This window comes from Siniperca chuatsi, linkage group LG5 (assembly GCF_020085105.1).
Source record: "Siniperca chuatsi isolate FFG_IHB_CAS linkage group LG5, ASM2008510v1, whole genome shotgun sequence".
NCBI lineage: Eukaryota > Metazoa > Chordata > Actinopteri > Centrarchiformes > Sinipercidae > Siniperca > Siniperca chuatsi.
In genome coordinates, this window is record NC_058046.1 from 28,224,499 (window position 1) to 28,237,790 (window position 13,292).

The following is a 13,292-nucleotide window of genomic DNA, read 5'->3' on the forward strand; positions in this document are numbered from 1 at the left end:
GAAAGAGACATTTAAAAAAGGAAATGTGTTTCCAGGTCTTTACTAGCATACTTTAGCAAAATGCGTAGAAAATACTACGCATGCAGAAAGTTACCTGCATGCGTATTACTGATTGAAGTTATGTTTAAACAACAATATTTAACCATAAAAGACATGTGCCTTTAGCGTTACGGGTTATGGTTCTTATTAAGGAGTGTGTAATATATCGTGCCAGATATGCTCTGTGTTTTCAAATAACTTACATATGCTAATTTCGATGGAAGTACCGACTATCCACCAGCCACCGCTCGTAACGTTAGCATGTCTTTGTCATCTGGCTAGCTGACATTAGCTGAGCAAGAAAGAAAGTTAGTTAAAGCTGGGTGTTTTTTTTCTTCTATATACCATTACATAATGCGACACACTATCTTTGAGGAAGTACGCTGGTATCTGAAAAGAAGCAACTTATAAGCACCGACCACAAACAAAAACAATTTTTGCTGTTAAAACACGTTAGCAAACTAAGCTAAGCTGCTGTTAGCTAGTGGGCTAACCTAGCCATATTGACGACCAGCTCTCTCTGCCATCGGAAGTTTACATCCGAGCAAACGCTGAAGTTAATACGACAGTGATTTATTGCTAACATGTATTAAAACTGCCAGGACGTTCAACTTACTACGTTTGGTGAGATCAAATCCAACACTAGTTTAATATCAATAGTTGCTAAGACATTGCGTTCACTGTTGCTAGCAGCTCAACTTGCTAGCTGTTGTTTTTTCCAGCGCCTCCGGGACACTTCGCCGCTTACACCGCCAAAACGACGGATGGCAGTGTGGTGTTTTTAACAAACGTAAATTAGAGGAAGAAAGCTCTTCCTCTCCATTTCTGGAAGAGAGATGTTTATGTTTTGACAGTAAGGAGAAGCACTTATGTACTGATTGTTGTATAGTGTATTTTAATTTCGGAAATGTTGTCATTGAACTCTTCGCGGATTGTGCGCTCATCCCGGACTTTACTGCACCCAAACTGGCTGATGACGAACCGACAGTCTGTTTATAAAGCTGTTACAGTATATTGTATGTCTAGCAGCTTCCCCAAGAAGGACACATGGCACATCAACACGAACTTCAAAGGAAAGGAAAGAAAGCCAATTTACTACACTAATCCAGTCAGCTCACCCAGGAATTACTGTACAGGCCAAGTCAAACTGAACTGCTGGAATTGCAAACAGCCTCTTGACAAAACACCTGCATTCTTCTGCATGTCATGCAAAGTCATCCAGCCCCCTGAAGAAGGGACATCCTACTTTAAAATTATGGATTGGTGAGTATCTTGTCTCATTTATCATTACCCACATACATTTTATTTATGAAGTCGGTCTGTGAGCAAAACATTTCATGTTATCATGTGTTGCCTCTTTTCAGTGACTACACATTCACACTGGATACACAAAAGCTGCAGAAAAGATACTTGCAGCTTCAGCGGTCTCTGCATCCAGACAACTTCAGGCAGAAATCTGTGGTAGGCAGGGGGATGTAAGGGGAATCTGAATATAGATCAGTTGAGTAACATGGTTCATGAGTCAGCTGAGGCTGTCCTATCTATTAGTACAAGTGTGACACAGGAAATTGGATTTGACCCTGTGTCCCTATTATGCCACTTGACTGTGCATTTTTGTTTTGTTAGTATGATTCATTGTGATTTGGCCAAGGGAATAACTCTGGGCAAAGTTCAAAGATGGGTTTGTTAAAAGACATTGAACAATTTAGGACCTCGTAAGGCAGCTTTCCCTATATTAAGCTACCAAGCAAACAAGGTCAAGGCAAGGCACGCAAGTTCAAGGAATCAAAAGCTAAACAGCTAAGAAGATGATAGAGCATTGCTTTAAGAAGGACAGGAGGCTAGAAAAGAATACAAAACATGGAAATATAGTAGTAGAAATGAATGTGTTGAGAACAAAGAGATTTATATTTAAAAATTTTATAATATGATCAATTATATTTTGCCGCGTGCACAATACTATTATACTATTAATTACACCTGTGCTTTTCCTGCTATGGCATGTTAAGATGTCTACTGTGACAAAGGTCTATTACAAAATACCATACATTGTAACTTAAAAATCTAAAAGAAAGAAAAAGAAACAAGGGTAAATGACCTCATAATAAAGAACAAAGTATGATTTAAAGATATTAGTATTAAAAACACTTGTGCCCAAGTTCCCAAGCGTGGGACAAATAAAGTTTGTGAAACAAATTGAATGGTAAGTTTTAAATATGTGAAAGTCATTACAAGTGAAGTAAAGTTTAAGTAAGCGAAAGTAAAAGTCAAAAGAAAACTCAGTTGTCTGACATGTGTGGAGACCTTTCTATTCTTCATGTATTACATAACTCCTGCTAGAGTGGATCTGCTGTATTAACAGCTCAATTTACTTGGAAGAGTTTTTAAGGGAGAACTAATGGCTTAAATGTCTCAAATAAGCTGTGCAGTTAAAGCTGACATCCAAAATTTGACTTAGAAGTAGGGATGCACGATCTGACTTTTTCAGTCCCGATACCGATACCTGGGCTTTGGGTATCGGCTGATACCGATACCGAGTACCAGTCCGATGCCAGTGTTTAATTAATAAGATGTATGCCTCACTGTGTGGAAGAGACTGGGATAATTTTTTTATGTGTAAGGCAACATCAGGGTTGACTTAAACATTGCTTTCCTAACTTTGTAAAACAGATATTGAACTTTGCAGATATTGCAAGTAGAACTTGTTGGCGTTGCACGAAGGAAATACTTCCAACAACTGACATGTTTGTTGTTAGCTCCCTCCATGCGGGGTAGCTCCCTCCTTCCTTCGAACAAAACGGCCGGGTCTACCGGCGCGCTGCTGACGCATAACGTAGTATGTGCGTGTAGATGTAAACATAGAATGGAATAGATCGGCCCCATTGTCACGATACCCAATCCAGCTATTTGAGTCAGTATTGTACAGATATCAGTATTGGATCGGTGCATCTCTATTTAAAAAGCATATCTGGGCAGAGGAGAAAAACTAAGGAGTGGAAATTCTACCCCAAAACAAAATTAAATATAGGGTGGAACTAATGAATATTTTCATTATTGATTAATCCCCACTCTATTTTCTTGATTAATCGATAAATCATTTTGTTTATAAATGGTCAGAAAATGATGAAAAATGCCCATTATAATTTCCCAGGTGACATATTCAAATTGCTTGTTTTATACTGTGAAAACAGTTGTATTGTGTCTTCTGTGGCTCTGGAGGAGCTTTGTCAAGTCCGAGAAAATAACCCACGATTATGTCATAAGGATGTCATATGGGTTATTTCAGCCTGGGCTACGAGACTACAGATTTATAACAGAAAGCCTGTGTTACAAACTGGGAAGTGGAGTTTAAAGACATGGGTGTTTACCTAGCAAGGAGGGTCTAATGAAAGGTGCTATCAAGTTGCATTATGGGAAATGTAGGATGCAGTGTTTTGGGAGCTTGACCCATGCTAGGGTGTAAAAATCAGGATATCTCAGACTCTGCTGCTTTGAGTACTCGTAAAAGAAATGATATAGAATGTCATCAATAAAGTTTATACTGAAAGACGCTAGGGGGAAAAGACAGGAAAGAGGTCTAATTTTGGTTTGTTCACTTCTTCGTCTTCGGATGGAGCACTCACTCACTGCTGTTGAGGAAATAAATGGTCTTCTCTTTCGCTTCACTTTTGATGCATCACTTCTTATATGTAGACAAGTGTACTTTTCTAACACCAGAATTTTGTGTGGATTTGATGTACTTGTTAAATCACATTCAGCCCAAAGCACAGTTAGGCTGATGAGACAAGTAGGCCTGTATTTTACATAAAAACCTTGACTAGTGCAGCTTTAAAAATGTCACCGAAAGAAATAAGACATGTCCCAATGCATCTGAGCTGTTCAAAGTGGAATGTGTTTATAAGTTATTTTACAAGAGGTAAACAGTTGACAACATTTTCACATTATCCAGTTTCCCCCTCGTGGATCATAAAAAAAAAAACTGCATAGCAGTTTAGAAGAATAAGCATTGTGAGTACAAGGAGGAGCGGAAGTGTGTTGCTCCGCACTTAATTTATTCTGTACACTCAGGTGGAAAAGCACAATGCAGAATGTTGTCATGATATGATATGAAAGCTAAACTCATATTCAGCAGTACGTGAGAGGAGGGGTAGTGTAAATGGTTTCTTCACACACAACCTGTCCAATATTGCACCGACTCTGTTTTATTTATCAGCACCTCTGGCCATTTTTTCTTAATTAGACATCTTCCAGCCTCAGGGGTCTTCATCATATATAGAAAACTCATTACTTATACAAGGCTACAAGGCAGCCACCTACTGCACTGGTTGTTATTACAGAATCAGCTCCACACGATGGGCCCATGGGCCAGAGCTTGAGACTATTGATTTTCACAAGAACTGACAGACCTGATAGCTGCAAAATGTACTCGGATCTGCCAACCATTTCCAAGATACTTTCCTCCCCGTCTTGTTTCCACACATCTGTTGTGTCAAACTTACACCTGCATCCCTTGAAGGGTCCCAAACTGCTCGACTACAAAAGAGTAGCTGTATGTCATACACCTAATTGCCTGTATCACCAAGGATTTGGTGTTTAAAAAAATTGACAGTTGTATAGATTGGGATGGAAAGGTGTAAAATAGCTCAGATGTTATTCCCTTTTGTGACAGTTTGATGTGTAACACTGGATAATGTGAATACTTGTTGTTTCAAATGCACAGCTTGTTCGTTAAATATCACAACAAGTACAGTTTTTCTTTCCCTTTTTTAATGAATGAATATGGACTGAACTTGCCATCATTAGAAGCAAACTTAACAGAACCCTCTTTTGCAGAAAGAACAGGAGTATTCAGAAGGCCAGTCGGCTCTTGTGAACAAAGCATACAAGACTCTGCTTAAGCCTTTGAGTCGTGGTCTTTATATGGTGAGTTTGAAATCCCTCAACTTCTAATGAAAAGTTAATTTTCACAACTGCAAGCTCTGTCTATCTGATTGCTTGTTCTAGAGGAACATCTTCACCATCTGTCAAGAGTAGTGACATGCATTTAAAGGAGCAGTTGAGTTTGATTAACTCCCATCCTATGTTTCAGCTGGAGCTGGAGGGGATGTGTATAGAAGAGGGCACCGACTCTGGGGCTGATCCGGAGTTTCTAATGGAGCTGATGGAGATCAATGAAGCCCTTGATGAAGCACAGACTCCACAAGAAGCCAATAAGATTGGCCAAGACACAAAAGGTAAACAACTATGTCTGGTTGAGTGATTTGAGCTGATTGTTGATCATAAATTAGCACAGGCGGAGGAGTAAATGTACCCAGTTAATTGGTGCTGACACATCAGAAATGTAGCTTTTTCCGATTTTAGACTAGTTTTATGACTAGCTTTACCTCTCCAGGCCTCAAAATGTATTAAAATGAAACAATATAAAAAATCAAAATCACTTTTTGGCTGAATTGCTTGCTGGCTGAGACATGCTTTGTCTTAAATCCTTAAGATTTCAGTTCTCATTGATTTGGACGACACCTGTGGTTACCATGGTAACAGCAGAAGAGCAACAGGTGTGTCGGTTTACAGTGCAACCAAAAAAAACTCACATTGTAGATATCTATATGTAATTTGAATCCAGGGTGGGAATGGCTGACTCTGCCACTAACGATGAAAACTACTATATAGAAAGGTAATTACAGAATGTAAATCCAATGAATGAAACTACTGACTTACAGAATGGGCAACAAGGTTGAATACATGACTGATTGATCTATGTCTACATGGTCTGTTCAATTTGTGTCCCATTCTGTAAACTAAAATATTTCATTGTGTCAATGTTTCTGGATAGTGTGCACATCAAACTGTGTTAACACAATATGTCTCTTTGATTTTTGTAATGTGGTCCCTTTAATCTAAAAAAAAAAAAGGAGTTACTCTCAGAGGCGAGTGTGCCTTTGAGTTTCTAGGAATAAAAAGCACCATATGTGCCATGTCTTGTTAACACGTGCAGAACTGGAACTTGTGTCTTCCTCACTTGCAGGGAAACTGGCAGACTTTACAAAGAAGATAGACGCTGCCCTTCTTAAAGGTATTATATTCAGATGTTGCACCGAAACATTTTCTGTTCCTCCCACTCATTCCTTTGTTTGTTTTGTGATCTATGCTGAAGCTTTCATTTAAGTCGCTAAGTGAGTCATTGATTGAACTTCCTTTTGCACTCTTTCTTTTTTTTTAACAGGAGAGCTTCAAGCTGCCAAAGCACTGCTTGCCCAAATGAAATACTATGCAAACATAGAAGAGAAAGTGAAGGAAAAACTTTCTGAATTCATGTAATATTTCCCACTACTTAGTGTCACTTTATTTGATATTTTTAGCCACTTTAAAAAAAGTTTTGTACAGAGGCACACAAATTATTGTACATTTGTCTTGGGATTATGTAAATGTATTGTTCAATGTGAATAATAAAACTTTACTTGTAATGCAGAATACACAACTGAATTAATGGTGATTTGTACTCAATCTGCTATTTTATAAATATAATGGTGTGATTGGATGCATACAGTATCCCCATTGAATTACGCTAATTTCACAAGCCTAATCACATCCACTTGTACCTAATGTATCATTAAATATGACAGAGATCTATAATAGGCTCTGATTAAAATGCTGCTCAGAATGTTTATATGATTATCCTGCCGATCAGTTCAGCATTTGTCATGTGGGACTCGCACACAAACACAGGACTGTCATTCAGTTCCTCAGGTTACCTTTAGGTGGAGACATAACACCTTGACAATCATCATGCAGAAGAGCAGTCCATGTTGTACAAACTGGATATGAGACTAGAAGGAAGTCCTTTATTGAGGGAGACAGCCTCTTGAATTATTTATGGTGGCTTCATATGTAGCATTAATGCTATGATAATCAGGAAGACCCCACTGAATGATGATTAGTTAATGAGCCAAAGATCTTTGATCTGTGTAGTTTGTAGTTCATAAATTGATGTACATTGACCCTGTACACCTATGCCTGCAGCACACTGATAGAATCGATCAGAATGTAAATTCATCCATCTCCCTCATTTAAGTTTTTTTAAGTTTTTTTTCCCAACACCATAGAGAAAAATTGTGATAAACTGCAAGCTGAAGCTCCAGTTACATCAAGGCTTTTGATCCGAGAAAGTGATACAGGTGTAATCACACTGAAATATGGAGCGTGTCACTTAATCTGATAGCAGAAAGTGTACCCTCAGATCACATATCATATGAAACATGTTATTTGAGATACACTAGCATCACAACTTAAACCATTGTGTGTGTATTAGTGGTTTTACACTGACACTGTTTTTCTGTACCCCACAGTCCACTGGAACATCCCACAGTAACACAACCTGACTGGTTGTTTATTAAGTCTGGAACAACAATGTCATGTGTCTGAGGCTGTTTTGGTTTTTTTACCGTGGAGAAGCAGTTTCCTTAATACACATGGATAGACAGTGAATTAAACAGGGCTTCTCCCACCACAAGGAGACTAACAGGCCTATTTATTATTCATGTCGTAATCGGAAAGGCATCTACAGCGCCTTTAAATTAATGAGAAAATGTGATCGACTAACACTGAGGCCACCGCTGTCTCCCAGAACTCTTTGAAATTGAGTTTGAAAGAGACAAAAGGGGAAAAAAACTCACTACAGCCGGGCTGTGAAATTGACTTGGATGGGAAAGCTTGGCAAAATGAACTAGGTACATGGGACCACCATGCAGCTTCTGGGATGAGTTAGGTCAGCATCAGGCACACTACACAATTTACTGCTGCTGCTGGAGTGTTTACTTAGATTTACTGGTCATGGTTCACTGGGTTAATTCAAATATTCTGTACAAGTCTACAAGTCTCAGTAAATAGAATTCCTCTTAGTTATGTCAGTTACTGCAGTAGTTTTGCTTTTTGGGAAATGCACTCATTCAATTTCTTGTTGAGAGATAGATGAGAAGATCGATACCACTCTCATATCTGTCGCTAATATATGAAGCTACAGCCAGCAGCTGGTTAGCTTAGCTTAGAATAAAAACTGAAAATGGGGAAATAGCTAGCCTGGCTAAGCTCACCACCATCTCTAATTTGTTTAATCCTTGTAAAAACAACGATTTGCAGTTTTATGGGGGTTATGTGCTGGACTTTTTCTTGGCCGGGCACAGTGACTTTTGTTACCTTTGAACAGAACCAAGCTAGCTGTGTCCCCTTGTTTCCAGTCTTTATGCTAAGCTAAGCTAACCAGCTGCTGACTGTAGCTTCAAATTTAGTGGACAGATATGAGAGTGGTGTTGATCTTCTTGTCTCACTCTCGGCAAGAAAGCGAATAAGCGTATTTCCCAAAATTTCAAATTATTCCTTTAACACCGAGGAAGCAATAATGAGACTCTCAACGTGAATTAATACCTAAACATTTCCTTTAATTGATTTGGAATTGTGTAATAGATGAGGCTTATTTTGCGTTTCAGTTTTCATACTGCTAAGAATCCTCCCTTTGTTTTATAGATGTTGTTTCCTTGCAATCCAAATTGAGACTCCTTTCATGCAGGCTGGATGTCACCATGTAATGCCTGTGAAAAATCTTTCTTTATTATTCTAGGCGTATTGGGCAAATTTTACTTCAAAAATCACAGGAGAAGAATTTTACCTGGATTAAGGTGTCTAAATAAGCCTCCAACAACTTGACTCATAGTGCATGTCCTACTTTCAGTATTAATCATCTCCATATGGCCTTAACATAAATATCATAATAAGATTAATGTGTTCTTGTGACCCATGTCTTAATCATAATGTTCTCTTAATCACATTTAGACTCAAATGTTGGCGGGCCACTAAAACACAATTGCAGGTCTCTTGACAGAAACCTAATGGAACAATTCCTCATTATAGACCATTTGGCTTATAATGATGGAGAAACACCATATAAACTATGGATACAAACAGTAGCCAATGAAAAGGTCTGATTGACAAAGGTCTAAACCGGTGGAGGATGACTCACTGGAGCTGAGCTCTTTTCTCCTCACAGCCGAGCAGCAGTTTTTATGATCTTCGCCCCTCTGCTCAGCTTCTGTGTGACTCAGCCGTTGAGTGTCAGTCCCATCATCCCACAGACATCTCACGCCTGCTGTGTGTACTCGTGTCTCACCAGGTAGTAATGCCATTATAATCTACCACTATTACGCTTTCTTCCCGCCCTTAATCCGTGTTTTTATGTTGTTTGCCTCATCTCTTTACCAAGCCGTGTCTTTGCCTCCCCATAAAGCTCCTGAACTATAGCCTACTTTGAAACCTGTTACTCTACAAATGTGCTCTCTGAATATATTTACTCCTGCCTTTTCTTTGCTTGGTTTCATATTTTGATGTTTTTGAGTCTGAACCCACTCATGCAACTTGGTGACACTGTGATTCATGTAGACATTATTCTACACAGGAATGTGACAGTAATGTGCTATTTACACTGATGGTGAGAACAACACAACACCTGGCATGTCCCATATGTCTGCTAATGTGATATTATACAAGGAAAGTATTGGAAAATAGAAGCTGACAGAATACAACTACCATTTGCTTTTTAAATATATATTAAGATTTTCTCCATTTTCTGCTTATAATTATTATTATTAACATCTTATGTTAAACTTTAATGGGGAATTAGTTCATTAAAACTTTGGATGTGATATCTCAAGCACTCCAGATTGCTTTGTTTTTTCCTCATTGAATGTAAATTATAAGTCAAATCAAAACGCACTTTGACAATAACTGCCTTTCTTCTCAGCTATATGTTTGTGGGGATAATTCCCAGAGGTGTGAGCCTTACTGCAGCAGGCAGGCTGCTCCTCTAAGCTTTTGATATAGACCCTGCTGAGAGATTTCTGGGGGAATCTTTGCTCTCCTCAGCAAGGCCTGTGCATTTAGACACAGCATGTTTGTGTGTTTGTGCACACATATTTGTATGTGTTTGTGCAGACCAGAATAGAGAGCTGCCATATCTTCAAATCCCTTTGACTTCTCAGAATGGGTAATCAGCCCACAAAAAAGCAGTTGTCAAGTAATCCCCTTATCAATTGCCTTCCCCTGAACCTCTTGTCAAATGTATTCCTCCAAATGATATTGGATTTAATCTGGTTCACTGTACCAATGAAATACATTTGCTGTTGGGTAACAATCATGGCTAGTAGCCCACGTCATGTTACTGTACATTCCAGGATTTACACAAGATTTTTTAGCAAGATCTCTTTTCATAATTAAAATCAGTCAGATTTTCTCAATGTGCCACTGGTGCATAGTAGGTTTCTCTTGTTTGCTCGCAAAACAAATTCATGATCCAGCTTCTGGCTATGGCTATGCAGAAGCCTATATTGCTTGTAGATGTCTACATATTATTCTGTGGCATGCATTCCTAATAACTGGGTCACTAATGTAACTACTACTGAATTTGTAAGGATGGAAAGGTGTTCAAACAAACCAAACTTTCTGTTCCAGTGCTTGTACAGGATGGATGTGTGGCTATGCAAAAAACAGGAGACCCAACGAAGGCAAATTGATATGTTGTTTGCATCTACAAAGTCAAATAGTCCAATAAAAGCAAATATCAAATATCTGAAATGTTTACAACATTTGCCCAGGAAAAAGTTTAAAGTTTTAGTCCAGTTTTAATTAAACATGTGTGAAACAGCAGGCTGTGGTTGGATCTGCAAGTTTAGAGGGATTTTTTTTGGCACTCGGCTGTCCGATTGAAACACCGGGAGATATTGCTTCAAAAGGCTCCTTTGTGGTTCTTGAGTTTGAAGGCGAAGAACCAGGGGTTTTAAACAAGGTGTATGCATGTGGAAACAAAGATCAGCCATTCACTTTCAGCTGAGTTGAGTGCAAACCACTCGCCTCTGGTGAGATCGCTCTCCTCACCTTATCTCCTCAGCTATGCTGCAGACACTCCCTGCTGTCTATCTCACAGCAATCCCATTGTCCACGGTTCAGATCTGGCCTGTTTGTTTCGTATCTCATCTGAATACCTTGCACAGCATTGAAACACCGGATTTCACTCTGATTCCCATTGTGGCTCTCACGCGGCTTAAGGCAAAAACTTTTACAAAGCTCTGAAAACTAACTTAAGTACTCCCAGCACTTCTTAGTGCCTCTTCTTGTCTGTCTAAGTAGTAATCTAGCCATCAACACCGAGTGCAAGCTGTGACTCAGAGAGAGGAAACAGAAAGGAACTTCTCGTCATGCTGTGAAATATTTTTACATTGTTATAGTTTTATGATTATATAGATGTCAATCTAATATGTAATGTCGCTTACACTGTGAACTGAGCCTTGCTACCATGGTGTACCAAAAACAAATGCCACCAACCTTGGTTGAGTGATCATTAAAGCATCTTTTGTTTTTTTATTTTTTTATTGTCTTTTATCTTTTCATTACCTTTTTTTCTTTCTCTTTCAGCATTTGTATTCACATTTTAATCTTATATCTCTATATTTTTACTTTTTTGGGGCATTATTCTCTAGTTTTACTGCTCTTAGTTTTATTAGTTTGTCAGTCACCTGTAAAGTACTTTGACCTACACTAACCTGTTTGAAAGGTGCTTTATGATTGAAGATCGAATGATTGAAATGGATTAGCTAAATGGCTCAATTGAGCCACCGTCCTGCATGAACCTTAAACCAGCATTTACTGATTTTTTTGGCAACTTTTGGGTTGTAAAAAAGTTGTAAACACACTATTGACATATTATCACCTTATAAAGTTGATATGGTGAACTTGTAAGCACACAGTTTCCTGTTTACACACCCAGCAGAAATGGGGCAATATAAGCATTCCTTTGGAGTCGTGTCTCTGGCCTGACAAATGTAAGTCCAATATTCACACTCCTTTTAGCTCTGCTTTGGTCTCCAACTCTCACCAACTCCTGAGAAAAATATCTGGCTCTGTAGCAGTGAAATGCTCCACTATGTTCACCAGCTAGGTGCTAACTGTGTCTGTCTGCTGTTTGGAAATCAGCATGTTATGAAAATTGAAATCAGCTGCCTGCTTTGGCTGAAAATGATGAGAGCGGTGAGAGTGAACCAAAAACAGTGAAATTGCAGGCTGTAAAACAGAAACAATGGGCTGAAAGACACTAAAACGCTCCATAGAGCATGAAGGGAACCACAAAATAGGGTGATAATTCTCTGTGGGTTCGTCACCACGCACATCCTCTTTCACATACACATAATTGTTTGATCCATTGTTAACATCAATATATTGATTATAGCAGCTTTAACCCCCCAAAACCCCAAACTGTCAGTTTACCATATGGCAAGAAAACCTGAAGATTATTTAGATTTTGCATCAAATACAAAATGTCCTCCCAGGCAGTAATGTGGTTTCCATGTGTGAAAATGGCTCTACACATCGCAGATCTCTCAGTGTTGCATCTTTGTAAAATTGAATTGAAGCGCAAAACACTTGTAACAAACAGCCTAACATCTTAGAGATTGTAAGCAGTATTGGGGACGCTCAGTAAGCTCACCAGCTATGTGAATGCTAATGTGCAATCCTCAAGTAAAGAGACTTCACACTGTGTCTCAGCTTTACTGCAGGTGTGCCAGACAGGATTCATTTCTGCAGGAAGGCAAGACAAGATGATTGCATTGTGGTGCCGGTACAAACCTATCCTGAGCTCTGAAGACAAAATTCTATCATTGAGTTTTATTACTATGCAGGAATTCAGCTAAATCCCTGCACCTGTGGCAGTATATTGCCTTGACTCAATATTGTCCGTGAGCCTCACCGTATTCTCCTGCATTTTCATACAGGGGTATGAGAATTTGCAGTCACCAGCGCACGTTAATTTGTAAGGCCTTGCTTTTCAAGCAAACAAAAGAAGCAACAGTCCCCTCTCCACTTGTGCTGCTGGTATCTCACATAATGATGACTCTCATTACTCCATGCATCCTACCAAGTTCAACAACAATCTAACCTTTTTCTACTGCAGCTGTTTCTATGACAACGCGAGCCCCTGCTGCAACTTTAAAGCGTGATAAACACAAAAGCCAGAAAATGGATTTGATTGATCTTGCTTCTCTCCATGGGACTGCTATCAAGACTGATAGGGGGTGTTTAGGCTAACAGGCAAAGATCAAAAGGTGATAATGTTATAGTAATATCCAGGTGAATCTCTTTCGAAGGAAAAGATGCAGACCTGTCTTTCCATGTTATGAAAACATAGGTGCATTATTGCCTGCAGCAGGTATTGG

The 13,292-nt window shown here is 39.0% G+C and overlaps 1 protein-coding gene across 1 annotated transcript; it reads left to right on the forward strand.

Moving 5' to 3' along the window:
• Positions 1 to 946: 946 nt before the first annotated feature.
• hscb (HscB mitochondrial iron-sulfur cluster cochaperone) lies at positions 947 to 6,514 on the forward strand. Its single transcript, XM_044198083.1, has 6 exons — positions 947 to 1,302; positions 1,404 to 1,500; positions 4,873 to 4,962; positions 5,129 to 5,273; positions 6,065 to 6,112; positions 6,263 to 6,514. The coding sequence occupies exons 1-6, from the start codon at positions 947 to 949 to the stop codon at positions 6,355 to 6,357; spliced, it is 831 nt and encodes a 276-aa protein (XP_044054018.1). The 3' UTR covers positions 6,358 to 6,514.
• The last annotated feature ends 6,778 nt before the right edge of the window (positions 6,515 to 13,292 follow it).